This window comes from Sceloporus occidentalis, unplaced genomic scaffold (genome assembly GCF_023333645.1).
Source record: "Sceloporus occidentalis isolate IW3139 unplaced genomic scaffold, rSceOcc1.0.p SCAF_3, whole genome shotgun sequence".
Classification (NCBI taxonomy): domain Eukaryota; kingdom Metazoa; phylum Chordata; class Lepidosauria; order Squamata; family Phrynosomatidae; genus Sceloporus; species Sceloporus occidentalis.
Genome location: NW_028316983.1, coordinates 59,339,198 through 59,357,160, shown reverse-complemented (window position 1 = coordinate 59,357,160; position 17,963 = coordinate 59,339,198). Strand labels below are relative to the sequence as shown.

The 17,963-nt window shown below is 42.5% G+C and overlaps 1 protein-coding gene across 1 annotated transcript in view; it reads right to left on the bottom strand.

Moving 5' to 3' along the window:
* Nucleotides 1-3,154: 3,154 nt before the first annotated feature.
* The window catches only part of LOC149315998 (ethanolamine kinase 2-like), a 36,383-nt gene continuing 21,574 nt past the window's right edge, over nucleotides 3,155-17,963 (bottom strand). Inside the window, exons 4-8 of the mRNA XM_089514594.1 lie at nucleotides 12,836-12,984; nucleotides 12,579-12,662; nucleotides 9,550-9,743; nucleotides 8,276-8,349; nucleotides 3,155-4,137 (exon numbers count right to left, since the gene is read on the bottom strand). Coding sequence (XP_089370720.1) covers nucleotides 4,065-4,137; nucleotides 8,276-8,349; nucleotides 9,550-9,743; nucleotides 12,579-12,662; nucleotides 12,836-12,984 — 574 coding nt within the window. The 3' untranslated portion in view covers nucleotides 3,155-4,064. The remainder of the gene's footprint in view (nucleotides 4,138-8,275; nucleotides 8,350-9,549; nucleotides 9,744-12,578; nucleotides 12,663-12,835; nucleotides 12,985-17,963) is intronic.

Below are 17,963 nucleotides of genomic sequence, written 5' to 3'. Positions count from 1 at the left end.
TACCAGCATCTGTGGCTGGCATCCTCAGAGAATGCTAACCTGGAAGAGAGTGAGTATATATAGGTTAGCATCCTCTGAGGATGCCATCCACAGATGCTGGCAAAATGTCAGGAATAAACTCTTACAGAACATGGCCACATAGCCTGAAAAAACCACAAAAAACTATGGATGAAAGCCTTCACCCTTACATGAATTGTTTGCTTATTATTTTGCGAACAGGAACAAATGTAATTATACAGGTAACTTTACAGTGACTTATATGATGTACAAAACTATTAGATGCCTGAGGGGAAAACACCTTTCCTCCTGTTTTTTTTAAGTCTTTCACATTATAGGTATACTGACACACTTTGGTGCTTAAAAGGTTCCTTTCTTCCCTTCAGCCAGATAACTCATTTCCTTCCTAGAAGAATACACAATAGCTTCTGTATGGTCATCAATTATTATAATACATAGAAATTTGCATGTTTATATACACAGACCTAGGTATGTAATAGTTGCTCATGGCAGAGGAGATGTGTCATACCTCAGAAGGGTATGCTGATAGCTGCAACTTGAGAGAGAGTATGTGATAGGGAGCTGGAAAAGCCTTTGTAACCAAAAGAGAGGTAAATCCAACACTTAAGAAAGCAGCCTGAGGTCTTTGATTGTATTGGGAAAGCACTGTCCATTTTGCAGATAACATGCCCTACTTCTCAAAGACAAGATACCACCACCACCCCTCCTGGGTGTGAAAAACTACAAAAAACAATAGTTGTGAAGTACCTCAGAAATATTTCAATCACATTACAAAACTACACAGTAAAACTTTTCAAGTATATAGTACAATGTTACAAATGGGCACAGACATGTACATCTTCACTTCTTTTGTGTTCAGATGCCAATGCAAGCTGTCACATTTTCCCATGATTCTCCATAGCTGCCCTGTGGTGCAAAAAATCACAATAACAAGATGCTACCCAGCTCATTCTGAAGCAAAAACTGCTTCTGAATGTATGAGTTGGAAACTTCGAAAAACTGTTTTTTTGACTACATTTCCCTTAATTCCTCAACTCATGCTTGCTGAAGGATTATAGGAGTTGTAGTACATAAAAACATGAAACAACATGGAGCATGGGCTTTAAGAAAGAATTAACCATGTGGAATAAGCTGTGTCCCTTTCCCTTCCCACAGGAAGCATCCTTGTAACCTAAGATTTCTTCATGATGATGGTTGGCCATTCTGTCAAGCTTCTTGGTGAACTGATTGCTTTTCTATTTGTTTTTTTAAAGCAGTGTTTGAACAATTATGCACTAAATCATACAACAGTTGGGGCTTTTAAAAACAAAAAAGTACAATGTTCAACTATCTGGTTGTTTACTTTAAACTGAAACCTATTTCAGAGAGTGTATTATAGACAATTTGCCAAGCAGGGTCTGCACTATGTCTTCTTCCAACTGAATGAACAGGTTCCCTTGTATCTCATCCTCATGACTTGACAGTTTATGTGACAACTGTGTGGAAAGAGCACACTCCATGTGGCATCTGTTTTTATGTAGTCTAGACATTCCCTGAAGCTTTTAAACTGCAGTGACATCACTTTTATCACACACAAAAACCCATCTCTGCACACTATGCCCAAGTACAGTACAATAACAAGGAAACATCTTAAACATTTAAATATTCCAGGATGGAAATTTAAAAGGAATACAAAAGCAAAAATCCTCCATCCCTCCAATACATTTCCACATCATCTCAAATGCCGCTTCTGTACCAAGGAGAAGTTTGGGTCTTCCAGATGTTTTTGGCCCCAAATTCCCATCAGTCCTTGCAGCATAGCCAATGGAGGAGATTATGGAGTTCTATAGTTCAACATCTGGACACCCATAACTTCTTGAACCATTCTACGGGCAGCTTCAAGTTGCTAGAATTCAGTCACTGGCCTACTTTCCATCCTTTGGCTTTTCTGACTAATGGGGAAACAGTCCCCATCCTGGATAGAAGCAATTTCTAGTGGTGCTTAATGGCCTCTCTTGGCAACTGGCCTACACCAGCTGCAGCCAGTGCAGACAAACCACAGGAAATCAGATCATAGGAGCTGTTGGTTAGGAAGTTAATTATAACAGCACATCCAATTAAAAGACTGCAGGAGGCTTTCTACCTTTGCTTCAGAGCATATATTCATTGTAAATATGATCACTGGAGATAGCTGAGGTGCTAACTAAACAGCAGGCACATTTAAAGTGAGAGATTGTGGGTTTTGACTATAATAATGGTTCACTAAACAGAATAAAAGCTCATGGGGCAAAAATACACATAGGTAATAAAATACTATTTAGTACCTTTTCACTACATTAATGCAAATCATAGCTTAGGCTGAACACTGGAATCTCCATTCCCACTGTGCCTCTCCTATCCATTTCCATCGATCCTGGAGAAAGTAGAATTGAAGATGCCCAGGATTTGTGTGAGAAGCCATGTCGTCCTCATTCTGGTTGGAGAACTCATACAAGGCATGCGTAGGCTTGGCCCTCGACAAAGGAACCCAAATGGTTTTCTTGGGAGGCAAAGCACCATGTGAGATGTTCACAGTTCATAAGGAATGTTTCAAGTTGGTTCCAGTTTTGTTTCATTTTTAAGAATCTAGCAGTAATAAGGACTATAATGTCTATTTACAAACTAAGTAAGGCTAGGTGCTGAGGGGAATGCAGACCTTCCTCTCTGGGCTTGTCTACACTACAATTTGTCATAGTACTGGCATTTTAATAAGCCATTCCCTCTTTTTGTGCTGCTAAATTCTCAGTGAAATGTTCACCCCACAGGTAGCCATCCTGAGGCAAGAGCCCCACTGTGAGCCTTTCTTGGGTTGATTTTCTCCCTCCACTAACTACATGGCTATCTTTGCAAATTACCATTTAAAAAAACCAAAACAAATTGCTCCAGTCTCATGGGGAAACTGATAGTTTCATATACTCGAAATTAATGGCACAAACTGATGGTGCAGATCTGGACAAGGTGACAAGCTGCTTGGAACTAATGCAACCATCTTTGCGCCACAGGAAACTGACAGATGCCAGTATTCAAAATGGGGGAGACTAGTGAATGTGTCCCACACATGGGACTGTGATAACTGAGCACTGAGTAAACTTGATACAGCCCCCCCCTTTTTTTTTTTTTTTTTTACTGAAGGGTGTGTCTCTCTGTTTTCATCTGGCTGGTTCTTAGGCATTGCTATTTGTCATCTTCCAAGTACTGTAGCTTGAACCAAAGGTACTTACACCTTCCACTGATTCTCAAACATTTGACATTTACATGTGTATGCCAAAACTGACTGTGACCTATAGTAAAACATGCAATGTTGACAGTCTCCTTTCCAATTAGTGGCCAAGGGGGACCCTCCATTAGCTCACACCTTGACCAAATGACACAGCTCTCATTCATCTTTGGGGCTTTCCTTCTGCTAATATATCTTTGAAAAAATCATTGCTGGGCAAGCAAATTAATTTGTTTTTGACTCTTTGTCTAAACCTCACAAAAGACACTGTGGGACAGTTGGGAATTTGTCTCTGGGTAGAGAGGAAAGCAGATCCAAATGGAACTCAAACAGATCCTGTAACTGTGGAAAAGAGATGCTAGCATTCAACAGTTTAGCTCAAGATCAAAAGAGAAGAATCCAGTGGATTTTCCCAACCAAGGAATAGAAGAGATTTCATATGCTTTTGACCAAGCAACCACCTCATCTCTGCTACCCACTATTTAAGCTAAGAAGCATTTGAAGTATTTCTTAATAGCACAGGCACTGTGAATGAAATCTCTCCCCAGCAGCCATGTCCTAACATCACCTTTTAAAAGCAACATGTGGCAGGAAATCCATGGATGGCATAGCCATGTTCCAGTAGGCTTCTTTTAATTTTTTTCTCTCTTTTTGGCTTCATAGAAGGTGTGCTTTCCTTTTCCATCCCCATTTCATGATGTCTGACCACTTAGCAATGAAGCAACTTCAAGAGGACAGGGTGGCGGGTGCACTATACCAGAGAAAATAGGTATGGAATCTTGAGTACCAGAGGATTTTTTAGACTTTAACTTCACTTTGACATTTTAAGGGATGTCACCACAGGCTTTGTTTTAAAGTACTGTTTAAATCTTATGTCCGCGTACCTGCAGAACAACAGAAACAGAAACAGACCTTTGTTACAGTCCCCATCAAATATACTTTATACACTGAGCTTTACTATGGTTTGTGATCTTTAGAATGCTGGTTAGAGGATTCTGGGAGTTGCAGTCTCCAAAGGCAATTTCCCCATGTTCTGTGTGGCCTATCAGACATTAGACAGCAGCTCTCATGGTCCCTCACAGTTGGCTATGCTGGCTAGAATTGATGGGAGCTGTACCTGAGCAACATCTGGAGTGTCACACATTCCCATTTGAGAATATACTAGTGAAGACATGAAAAAATAGCAGACATGATACATTTCCTAGGGCCTGCATAACCATGCCAAAAGCTTTCATCTACATGCCACATTCTTCTACACATACACCATTTGTTCTCCCCATTCATTTCATACATGTTCCCCTTGCACCTTCAATCATATACTCCTTTCTTGACCATTCATACATAGTACTCAAACATAATGTTTTTAGAAAATATGCAGGGGTAGCTGTGTTAGCCATTTAGTAAATTCAAACAAAAATCCACCAAACCCAAAAATCCACCTTTATTGGCCAACTGAAATGTACAACATACTTGTTGCAAGCTTCTTCTTATTATTATTTTGGAGCCAGCCTGCAAAGTTTACCCTCCTCATACCATCTTAAGTAAGGACAGAAACAACAACATGCAGATATCTTACTAACATTTCCAATTCCCCCCTCCTGTTTGGTTTGTAACATCTTGCCTGAAGAAGCCAATGGAGCTTTGAAAGCTTGCAACAAGTATATTGTGCATTTCATTGCCCAATAAAGGTGTCACTGTTTGATGGATTTTTGTTTGATAATGTTTTTAGGTGCCTGATAGGAGTACGGCTATGGTAGTTAGAATATCAGTCATGCTGTTGAGTGGGTGCTACCCATGAAAATGTTTGAAGGGGAATTCGCTACCAGACCTTGTGCAGTTGCCAACTCCTGATATTGAAGATAAGGCTTTTAATTGGATCTGTTCCCATGTTCATATCTATACAGATATACCTCAGTTAAAAAAGAAGATGTGTTCCTGGGTATTCCTTTTTTAACATAAAATTTGGTACCAGAGACCAAAATAACATGGAAAGACTGGGGATAGGTTCCTACCTCACGAAAAACAGAAGAACAGTTCAGCAAGTTTCAGCAAACCTTTTAACCAACACTTAACAATCCACACATGTGAAATGAATCAACCAAGGTAAGTCTCACAAAAGTAATGAATAACATTCTGAATCTTCTAGAGTCCATTTGAAACCTTCAAATGGAAATGGACAAACTCTCAAGAGGAATTAGAAACGAACGGACGAACTCCTATAAAGAAGATTGGGATAATATAATTATTTACCTCCAGAATGTGTGTGGGGAGAATGCAGTTTTGGGAACGGAACTAGCTTAAGTTGAATTCTTTTGATTTGATTATATCAATATTACAGCTGGAAAATTGAATTATGTTTAAATGTGGAATCCAACTGAACGTATCTCAAATAAGCGAGATCAGTTCTTTCATGAACCTATTTATATATTTTCCAAAGGAAGATTGTAAGGTAATTTATAACCTTTTAGATGCAAGTATAAATAGAATCATAAATATATTATTCTTTAACAGATCATCAAAAATGGTCTGGATTTAGTATAGAAGTTAGACTGGCAGAAAGGAACTAACGAATGAGGAACGTATGATATATATGTTGGTTGGGGTATCCATAGGTAGGTTTGTTTTGTTATGGATATTGTCCTTTGTATGTTTTGTATGACTGATATAAATATATGTTTTTTATATATGTTTTTAAAATACCTAATAAAAATTAAACTATTAAAAAAAAGAAACCTTCTTCCAGGGATGTATTTTGATTTCATCAGCATCCACTTTTCTTATGATTTCTGTTTTGGTGGCTAAACTTAGGCGGGATACAGACTGCCACTTTGGGGCGGCCTGCACATGCCCCTTTCCCCGATGGATCGAGGCCTCAGCTGCCACAGCAGCAGCCCCGAGGCCCCGATCCGCCGCTTTTCCAGGCCACTTCCCCGCGGCCTGGAAAGGGGTGTCTTTGGGGCTTCAAGCCCCAAGGACACCCTGACAGCGGCAGGGAAAGGGAGAAAGGGGCCACTCGGCCCCTTTCTCTTTGTATCGCTGGCGTGGCTGTTTAAAGGCTGCGCCAGCGATACGCGTGGCCAAAGGAGCTCCGAAACGGAGCTTCTTCTGGTGTTGCTGAAAGGGCGCCACAAGCACCCTTCAGCGGTGCCAAGACGTCACATCCACGCTGCCCCTTTGGAGGCAGCATGGCCATGACATCGTAATGGTGCCGCCCATGTAGAAAGGACACCACCATTACAACGCCGCGGCAATGTACTAGGGTTGTGGGGCAACTGGAAAGGATGCCCCGAGGCAACCTTAGTACATGTGCAGGCCAGTCCTTTGCGCCGGCCTGTTCAACACCTTAGAGATCTATGCTTTTTAAACATGTTAGGGGGAGCCAGTAAGGCAGCCTTATCAGCTCTCTGTCCATATGCTCAGGAAGGGATTCTGGAGACAGCTTGCTGTTTTCTTTGCATGTTGCAAGATGGCACACAAAACTACAGATTCTCCTTAGCTAGAGGATAATCCTGTTCTTTCCTTTCTTGAGCTTTATTGCATTGTTTACTGGAGAAATGCTGTTGTAATCTGACACCAAAAGCCTGTGTTTGTGCAGCCCTTTCACCATTCTCCCAATGCTGACTGTGCTAAAAGCTGTCCAGCTAGACAGAGGATAAGGTGGAAAAGGTGGGCTGGGCAGGACTAGAAAGGCTTTGTAAAAAGGAGCTTCTCTATCAGAGTTTTTGCTAATCAAGGTATGCCTGTTGTTAGGTGCTTTGCCATGGTCTCTATACTGTGTGTGTGCATGGATGAACAGAAAGGGTTGAAGTGGCCGGGGGGGGGGGGGGGGGGGAATCCCAGGAACTATCAATTTTGAACTATTTTGCAAACTGTTGGTTTATTTTTAAAGTTTATTTCTTACCATCACAGCACCAGCTTTTCTCACAAAGGATTTTGAATATATCTGTCCTATACCCATAATTTTTATTTTAAAATACAGTGGGCTCTCGGTATCCACTACAGTTTGGTTCTAGAACCCCCATAGATAACCAAAACCTGTGGCTGTTCAAGTCCCATTAAATACAATGGTGTAATAAAATGGTGCCCCTTATATACAATGGCAAAATCAAGGTTTGCTTTTTGGAATTTATACATTTTGTTTGAATATTTTCAAGATTTGGATAGTTGAATCCCTGGATAACCGAGAACCAACTGTAGTTTTTGAGTGATAACCTTAGGCACTCCCTGATGAAGATATAAAGACTGCTTATCCCTTTCCCATGAAGACCAAATTTAGGCTGAGGTTACAAGGCAGGTTTTTGAAGGGCATGGAGCTGTCTGACACAGATATCTGATGTTTATGAACAGTCTAAAATAAGGTGGGAGTGTGGCTTACAGGCCCTTTTTTCACTCCAAGTCCCTGACACCTCCCACACCAAAAATGTTTTCTGGGTGAACAATGCCCTGAATGTTACATGCGGCAGTTTACCTTTATCATACACCTTCCAACTCTTCCCCTCAAAAAATATTAAACACATGGCTCAAAACTCCATATAGTTTCAGTAACATAAAACACTAAGAGAATTCCATTCATTTACACTCTGGAAGTTACTTGCATAGCTAAAAACTTGCCCATCCAAGAAAGGACACAGGGGCAAAAACTAGCCTCCTCTGCAATTGACTATCCTCAGTTTAGAAGATTTTAAGGTGCTGTTCAACTGCTAAAATGAGAGCTAGTCAGTCTTAAGGCCAACTTTAAATTCTGTTGATTGACTTTGTATGATACAGTTACTAAGACATAAAGCTGACATACCAGAAGTATGTCCCATTCAGCTGAACAGAACATACTCTCAGGTAAGTTGTTATAGGACCACAGTATTAAAAATCTTGTGCTGATATCCAGCCTTCAAAATAAAAATGGAAGACAGGCCATCATAGACAAACCAGCATTTTGCTGCAGATTCTTACTCCAGCTAGGGAAAAAGGGGGACCCACAAATTTGTCTCCTACAGCCTTTGCAGATGGAGCAAGACACACACTTACCTGGCAAAATTAAAGTCTATGGTAGAGAACTGGGCTTGAATCAGTCCCCAGCAAGCCCAAAGGAAATGAGAGGCCTGGGAAAAGAAGATAAAATATCAAGGATGCATATATTTGCAGTGTGTGGGCAAGACTGAGTGAAAAATTGTGAAGACAGATGCAACAATTTAAGAGCAGTGGGTGTGATCTGAAAATGCTCTCATTGCCATCAATACAAACATGTATTTCCTCCTCTGTAACAGTCCAAGTTCTGTAAATCTGATTCTGCAACTGTACAATAGTTTTGCTTGAGCTATAGAAAAACTTGTTACAAAGAGCATCTACTGCCATGTGTGTTATCACCAGCACTGTCCATTGCTACAGTCATTAGAGAAGCCACATGATGCATGGAAATAGGAGGGAGGCTAATAGGCAGTACATTTTAGAAATTAGGTCAGGTGTGCCCTGACTGTGATTTTCTTTATTGCTTTCTATGGAATAGCTCTGAAACTTTTATCTTTTAGCCACCCATACAACATCATCTGAGGCTCCATCAATATGTACATTTCTGGGAAAGGAGACCTCATATCCTGTTGCCATTGAATTCAATGGAAAGATACTATGGCCTGTTACAGACTGCCAAAATAAAGCTGCTTCGGGTCTCTTTGGAGGTATGCTGTTTAAATGATGCATGCTCCCTAAGAATCTGGAAGCTGCACCAAAGCTGCACTCCAGTGCTTAGGAATGGAGCGTGGCTTTGGCGCGACCTCCGGATTCTTAGGACCCATGCATCATTTAAATAGCATACCTCCAAAGAGACCCGAAGCAGCTTTATTTTGGCAGTCTGTAGCAGGCCTATGTCTCTCGAGAAGGTGGGAAGAGTAGTGGCACCATCACAACTTGGGGCTCTTAAAATGGGTAAAATACAGCAGGACCGGCTTCTTATATTGGGTACTAAGTGAAGTAGTACATGTTACCTGCTACAGAGAGAAAGAAAGAGGGAGAGATGGAGTTGGCAAAGAAAAAAATATCAGCAAGAGAGAGATGAGGTGCAGAAGGACAAAATGTTGAGAAGGCAGTGTGCTCTGGAGTGCAGAGAGGAAAGGGGAATGTAAAGAAAAGGCAATTAAAAATAATTTACAATTTAAATTGTAACAAAACAAAATTCCTTCTATGGTTAATGCCCTGTTGATTGTAATAAAAATTTGAAAGTATTAGAATAGCATACTTTTTGTCTCCAGGGTATGTTATTTTTGCTCCCCTTTCAACTTCCCTTTCTTCACAATGTGGATACTCACTAAAGCAAACTGGTTGACTTGTACATAGAGGCTCTCCAGTTCTTCTTCAGGCACAGCTCTACTCTCCCCTCTGCTTTTGCTTCCTTCTTCCTGGTTCTCCTGGCCTAGTTTCTTGTAGGCCTGCAAGTAGTATCTGAGCCATTGCATCTGGACCTCCTTGCTTGGATACAGGCTGTAATCCACTTCATTCAGCCCTGAGAGAATAAATTGATGATGAAGGAAACATGAGATGGGATGGACCATATAGGCAACAGCCTGAGAATGGGTAAGAACCAGCCCCTTAAGCATAAAATTTTCAGTGACAATGCTTGGAGGACATTGGTTGACATTAAGGTTTACTATCTTGCTAGATTGTTGTGTGTTGTTGTTTTGCCTTCAGGTTATTTCCAACTTATGATGACCCTAATGTGAACCTATCATAGGGTTTTCTTGGCAAGTTTCTTCAGAGTGTGTTTATCATTGCCATCCTCTGAGGCTGAGCGACTGAGAATTGCCCAGTGGGTTTTCATGGCCAAGTGAATATTCGAACCCTGGACTTCCAATACCCTAGCCCAACACTCAAACCACTTCACCACACTGGATCTCCCTGCTAGATTACCATACTGTTAAACTGGTTTCCATAGTTCAGGTTGCACTTCAGCACAAAACAGTCAGAAAAGGCAATGTTAACTCCTTTCATGGCTGTTACATGGTAGCAGAACTCTGAATCCTGAGGAATGGAACTTTAGGATCTCAAACAGTTGAGAAAGGGGACAGGAAGTTTGGGGAAGGAACCTCTCTACCTTGCTGCTGACAGCTAAAGACAATTACGGTCAGAATCAGAGCTTGGAAAGGTTACCCTTTCAAACTACCACTTCCAGAATCCCTAAGCCAACATTGCCAAATAGCTGTCCAAAAAAAAAAAAAAAAAAAAAAAAAAAAAAAAAAAGGTCATTTTCCCAGGTTCTACCTAGAATGGAATAAAACATAACCCTTATAAACCAGTGGTTCTCAACCCTGGTCCTCCAACTCCAAGTTCCAGCAAATATAGCCAGTGCAAAAAATTCTGAGACCTAAAGCCCCATAATCTGCAGGATCACAGTTCTCCCTCTGGCTCAGCACAAACAATGACTTGAGTTTTCTAGATGGACAACTCCTATCAACACCCATAAAAAATGGTGAAGCTATCCCATCTTTCTCACCTCAACAAAAAAAAAATTGGGGGGGGGAACCCAAAAACAATAGTCATGGCACTGTTGTTTGGATTCTGTCTGTCAAATTCTATGATTGAGACAAGGCAATTACAGAAGAGCCTTGTCTGGAAACAGACTGAGTTAAAAGTAAGCTGTTTTTCCACCTGGTTCACAATGCTCTGGTATTGAAGAAATACCACTGATCTGGCCTTCTGCACCAAGACAGGCCCCTTAAAAAAAAATCCAGTTTGACCTTGCTTGACTCTTATGATCCCTGTGTAACAGAGCACAAGCTGTGAGAATAGCAGACATAATTAGCCATACAATGATTTCCTGTATTATACAAGCTCAGGAGAGAATTAATACAGAGAACCTGGGTAATTATATGCAGGTCCTTCAAAAGGAGCTTGTTTCTAATCCATCCTTCAGAGCCACAATTAGAGGAGAAATAATCTTACAACAACCTAAAAATACTGTTTACTGTAAAGTTTCTGCCTGCACCATATATCAGTAAAAATATCCTTGTTCATCAGGCAGTTGTTTGGGGGTTTTGTTTGCTCGTTTTTTAAAAAGCATGACTTTCTAAAATCCACTTTGACCCCCCCGGTTTTAAAAACCAACCAACAAAAAACTTCCAAATGTTGTTGGACTCCAATTCCCATCTGCCTCAGGCATGATGGGAGTTGTAGTCCAACATCAGGAAAACCAAAGTCCCCATCACCACCACCAGATATAAAGCAGTGACATTATTCAAGATCTGTTTACCATTCTTTTCATAAATCCCTACAAGAGAAAATGACAGCAGGTGTGGCTGGTGAAGAAGCATGGTGGAGTGTAAACAGAAGATGCCACCAACGACTGATTGTCAAAGCTCTACTGCTGGGCATCTCGACACTGTACTGGATGGAACAGCCAGATCAGCAACATGTATTTGCAGCTTATGAGCCCTGACATTATATGTTAGGGATCAAACTTACAATTCTTACAATTACAGGAAACTTTAGATCTGCCTCAAGGAACAATAAATATATATATATACTGGAGACAAGGAACTTTTGCTAGCCAGAGCTTTTGGAATTCATCTTCTAATAGATAGAGTCAGCATGACCAATGGACAGGGATTGTAGAAGCTGGCATTCAGAACATCTGGAGGGGCCAAAATTTCCCCACCATTGCTGGAACTTCAGTTTATGTTTCTTCAGATGAGCTTGGCCATAATACATTAAAAGTGACTCATTATCTCTAATTCATTTAAATTTCAACTATGAATTTTAATTAGTCACTTGATTAACTAAATAGCATTAATATTAATTTAGAGTAACAATTAAAATTTTGTGCTGTTTTAATGAATTAATTTGGAAAGGTTTGTTGTGTGCCTTCAAGTCATTTCCAACTTACGGCAATCCTAAGGTGAACCTATCATGGGGTTTTCTTGGCAAGATTTGTTCAGAGGAAGATTGTCATTGCCTTCCTCTGAGGCTGAGTGTGGAACTTACCCAAGGTTACCAGTGGTTTTCATGACTGAGCTGACATGCTAACCCTAACCTCCAGAGTTGTAGTCCAATACTCAAACCACTATGCCATGCTGGCGCCACCAGTTCTGGAAAATCCTTTTAATAATTCTAAATGTTTTATTAATTGGATTTTATTAAGTAACTATTAAAGTAAAAATCATCATTTTAAAAATAACTTCTAAAATTTTAATGTTAATAAATTAACATTCTTTAAGGTCTCATATTAATACAGAAGCACTAAAGGTAACATTTCCAAGTTCTGTTGCAGGCAGATAATAAACGGTTATGTCTTCCATAAAGAAGAGTTTGAGAAGAAGGGGAAAAATAGGTGAACTCAACTCACCAGCAAATTCATTAAAATGATTCCCAATGTCATATGCTTGATAGTTATAACCAGTGTATTCATAATCTATGAACCGGACGTGACCTGAAAGGGCAAAGAGAGGAATAGTTGGGAGCTAGACATGAAGCAGGGCAGCAGCTTCTTAAAGAAGCAAGAAGACATCTCTGGCATTTGTGTTTTGAATGCTCTTTGGCAGGGCAACAAGGGTCTGTGAGTTTGGCAAAGCATTATGCATTTGTGAGATCAAGGTAACAAACCTTCTGCTTTGTTGTAGATGATGTTCTTGCTCAAAAGGTCATTGTGGCAAAAGACTATTGGAGATCGAAGCTGGGAGAGATGCTCTTTCATCCAATGAATCTCTTCTTCTAACACCTCTAGACTGGGAATGTGCACTTCCTGATGGAGGCTTGGGAAGGAAGACAAAGTGATGCCATGTCCACTTGCAGACAATGTTTCTTAGCACAAGAGATGCATTTCCCAAAATTAGCAAGATTTGTAAGGCAGGGTTCCTTTATTTTGAAGAAACACACAACCTGGGACATTCTTTGCTAAACCTGGTACCCACTAGATACCTTCAGTTACAACTCCCATCATCCCCATCACTGACTGGGCTGCCTGAGGATAAAAGAAATTGCCCTCCAAGATATTTAGGGTACCAAGCAGAGAAGAAATCCTCTTACAGATATCATAACTATCCCATGAGACTTCTTTTTCATTAATTTTCACTATAAAGTGGTTTCAAAAACACATGAGGCTCTACTTGAATTCAGATTGTTTTCATGTCTATTTTGCATCAGATGTAAATCTTCAAATCCACAGGGAAACTTAAACCACCAACTCCCAGTGTGAGCTATCTGAAAGATCTGGTCATACCTAACAGGACTCTCAGGTACCTTGGTAGCTTCTAAACCAGGAGTGGATGGGTAAATCTCCCTAAAGGAATAGCACATGGCAGGGTGGGACACCTTTGGCTTTCCAGATATTTTGCATTACAAATCCTGAACTACTGGTCGTAATATGAGATTGGTTGGGCAGACTGGAAGTTCTCTAACATCTAGAGCAGGGGTAGGCAACCTTTTTGAGCCGGGGGCCGGGTTGCTGTCCCTCAGACAACTGGGGGCCCGAAGCCAAAAAATAAATAAATATTTTTTTAAAAAAAAAATTAAATAAATAAATAAAAAATAAGCACTGCCTTGTACTCTCCTCATGCAGCGCCTTTCAAAACGCAGTTTCCCCAAACCCATTCACAGCCTCAGAAGTTGTAGTCTTCCTTCTTTTTCCTCCTCCTCTCTCTTCCTCCTCCCTCTTCCTTCTTCCTCCTCCTCCTCTGTTTTCCTCTTTCCTCTTCCTCCCCTTCTTCCTTCTCGGCTTCCTTCATCTCTCTTTCTCTTCCTTCCTCCCCTTTCCTCTTCTTCTCCTCCCTTTCCCCTTTTTCCTCCTCTTCTTCCTTCCCTCCTTCCTCCTTCTTTCCTATTCTTCTTCCTCCCTCCTAGTCCTTCATCCTCCTCCTTCCTTTTCCTCCTTTTCTTCCTTCTCTTCCTTTCCTCCCCCTTCTTCTTCCTTTCCCCTTTTTCCTCCTCCTCTTCTTTTTTCCTCCCCTCCTTCCCCCTTCCTCCATCTCTTTCCTATTATTCTTCCTCCTCCTCCTCCTTCCTTTTCCTCCCTTTCTTCCTTTTTCCTCCTCCCTCTTCTTCTCGTTCCTCTTCCTCCACTTTCCTCTTTTTCCTCTTCTTCCTCTCTCTTCCCTCTGGAGAGAGGGGTCTGGCGGAGGAAAGGCCGCGAGGGAGCCCAGGACGGCGGCCTGCCAAGTCCTGGGCTCCATCGCAGCCCTTCCTCCGCCAGACCTCCCTCCGGAGAGAGAGGTCTGGTGGAGGAAAGGCCGCAAGGGAGCCCAGGACGGCGGTCTGCCAGGTCCTGGGCTCCATCGCAGCCCTCCCTCCGGAGATAGAGGTCTGGCGGAGGAAAGGCCGCAAGGGAGCCCAGGACGGCGGCCTGCCAGGTCCTGGGCTCCCTCGCAGCCTTTCCTCTGCCAGACCTCCAATCAGCGGCAGGACCGGGCTGGAGCCGGTCCCAAGGCCTCGCCAGGCCGGATCCGGCCCGTGGGCCGTAATTTGCCGACCCCTGGTCTAGGAGAAAAGCCAGGGTATAAATGCATGCAGTGAATAAATAAAAATAACCCTTGTTGCCATGGGTTTGGGAGACAATGACAGGACAGCATAACCTCACAAGGGAAGTGCAGTTGAATTAAGTGTGAGGTCCAGAGTGTGTGTCCAGTTGGCCTTTGGCAGTCCACCATGGCGGACTATACTGGTTTGAAGGTCATCCTTTTGCTATGGCTCTGGTAATTTGCAACAGGTCAGAGCCCAATCCATGTACTTCATGTGCTGTGGTTCATGGAATCAACAGCAAATTCCAGTCTCCTGATTCTCATGCTTGGATTGGTGTATCTGCTGTTTGCAAACATAGAAGCCGTGATCACCTTCCAGCTTGAATGTTTCGACACCCTGGAGGAGGTAAGCATTGCAATTTCGTCTGGTGGGAGGGAAGGGGACAGTGCTTTGTTGATTTTGGTTTTATTGCTGTATATACATTCATGTATAAGTCTAGAATATTTAGTTAAATAACTGACCTAAAAATCTGACTTGACTTATTCACGGGTCAATGTAACTACTGGGCTTTAACATTATATACCAAATGACCACTCCTTAGCTCAGAAGATTGCCTCTTAGCTCAGAAGCTTGGCATATCTGAATATCTGTTGAGTTTGCAGGGCCTCTCTTCCTCCTTCTCCATCCTGGACTCCCAGCCCCTGCAGTAGAAAAAGCTCAAAGATGGAGAAGCCAGTATGGGAGGGGACTTGTTCCTCCTCCTCTTTCATCCTAGGCTCCCTCCAATAGGAAAGCCCAGGAATGGAGCAGCCAGGAAGGGCTTGTGCATGCATGCTCCTCCTTGGCTTCCTTCCAATGGAAGAAAAAGCCAAGAAATGAGCAGCCAGGAAGGATAAATAAACTTATTTAGAGTTTATTTAGAGTCAAGGAAGGGCAGTCGTCTTAACCTTTTTATATGGAATGCAGTGGATAAGCCCACCATAAGAAATCAGTTTTGTGTGCCTTCTTAAAGGCCTCTAAGGTAGTAATAAGACGGATCTCTTCCGGTGGGTCATTCCATAATCTTGGGGCTGCGGCAGTGAATGCCTGATGTGAAGTTGTCATTAGCCTGGTATTATAATATTCTAGTAAGAACTTCCCAGATGTTCTGAGAGAGCGGGGCAGATTATGTAGGGAGAAGCGCTCCTGCAAGTAACTGGGGCCTGAGTCATGTAGGGCTTTAAAGGTAATAACCGAGACCTTGTATTGCACCCGGAAGCTAATTGGCAGCCAGTGAAGAGATTTCAGTATTGGTGTTATAAGGTCAAACCTAGATGTTCTGGTGACCAATCTGGCTGCTGCATTTTGAACTAATTGAAGCTTCCAAATTTGGTACAAGGGTAGCCCCAAGTAGAGCATATTGCAGAAATCTGAGAGATTACCAGTGCAAGTACCACTGCTTCAAGGTCCTTTCGGTCCAGGTAGGGACGCAGTTGGCATATCAACCGAAGCTGATACCAAGCACTCTTGGCCGTCACCATCTATTTGGGATGTCAATTGTAAGGACGGATCCAGGAGTACTCCCAAACTGCAAATCTCATCCTTCAGGGGAAGTGTGACTCCATCCAGGACTGGGTGACAAAACTCTATCCCTGCACTTGGGGTACCTATTGCGAGTATCTCTGTTTTCTCTGGATTCAGTCTGAGCTTGTTTTCCCTTATCCAGCCATTACTGATCCAAGACAGGCATGCAGAGGAGAGATGCCATCCCTAGTCACTGCAATAGTCGGGGACATAGAGAAATAAATTTGGGTGTCATTAGCGTACTGATGACACCGCGCCCCATGTCTCCGGATGATCTCTCCCAGCGGCTTCATGTCAATGTTAAAGAGCATGGGGGACAGAATGGCGTCCTGAGGGACGCCAGATGTCAGCTCTCTTTTACGAGAACAACTGTCCTCCTGCCTCACCATCTGGAATCTGCCTGAGAGGTAGGAATGGAACCACTGGAGTGCAGTGCCCCCGATGCCTAGCTCCCTCAGGCGCTCCAGAAGGATACCGTGGTCAATGGTATCGAATGCCGCTGAAATGTCCAAGAGCACCAGCAGGGTCACACTTCCCCTGTCGATGCCCAGATGGAGATCATCGACTAAGGAGACCAGGGCAGTCTCAACTCCGTATCCTGTCCTGAATCCGGTTTGAAATGGGTCTAGATAATCCGCTTCATCCAAGACAGCTTGGAGCTGGAAGGCGACTGCCCTCTCGATCACCTTGCCCAAGAATGGCAGCAGGGAGACTGGTCTATAATTGTTTCTCACCAGGGGATCCAGGGAGGGTTTTTTCAAAAGCGGTCTAACGACTGCTTGCTTTAATTGTGATGGCAATCTTCCCTCCCTGAGGGATGCATTGATTATAGATTGTAGCAATGTTTTTGTTGCATCCCCTCCCTGGGCGGTCAACCATGATGGGCGAGAGGGCATGTCATCCTCCTGACACATCCAAGAATCTTGTCCACTTCATCAGTATTTACAAACTCAAAAGGATCCAGTCTAACAAGGTCCACAGAGTCACTGGATATCTTTCTTCCCATCTCTGCTATAATGCTGGCGTCCAGTTCAGCCCTTATCCAAGAGATTTTATCCACTAAAAAGTTATTAAAAGCATCACAACAGGCCTTAGTTGGTTCAAATAATACGTTTAGGGCAGGAGACGGTTGAGTTAGCTCTTTGACCACCCTAAACAGCTCTGCTGGACAAGACTCAGTGGACGCAAGGTGTGCAGCATAGAAGGAATTCTTTGCTGCATCTATTGCCACTCCATAAGATGTCAATAGGATCTCATGGAGTGTCTTGGCGGATAAACGTTGCTGTTTCCGCCAGCGGCACTCTAGTCGTTGTGCAGTCTGCTTCATTTTATGAAGATCTTCAGTGTACCACGGTTTTTTATTAGGAGCAGGCTGGAAAGGATGCTCAGGAGCGATGCTGTCTATAGCCCTGGTAAGATCCTTATTCCAGGTATCAGCCAAGGCATCAACAGAATCGCCGTCATTCCCAACCATATATCCCTCAGTCTAGGGCTTCCTGGAACCTTTTGGGTTCCATCAGCATTCGGGGGCGGACCATTCTAATAGGTCCTCCACCCCCGAGGAGGGTCTGGGTAGTAACCTTAAGTCCTACCTTGACCAGAAAGCGATCTGTCCATGACACAGCAGAGGTATACAGTTGGCCCTTCTTATACATGGATTTTTTATACACAGATTCAATCATACATGGTTTGAAAATGTTCCAAAAGAGTATAA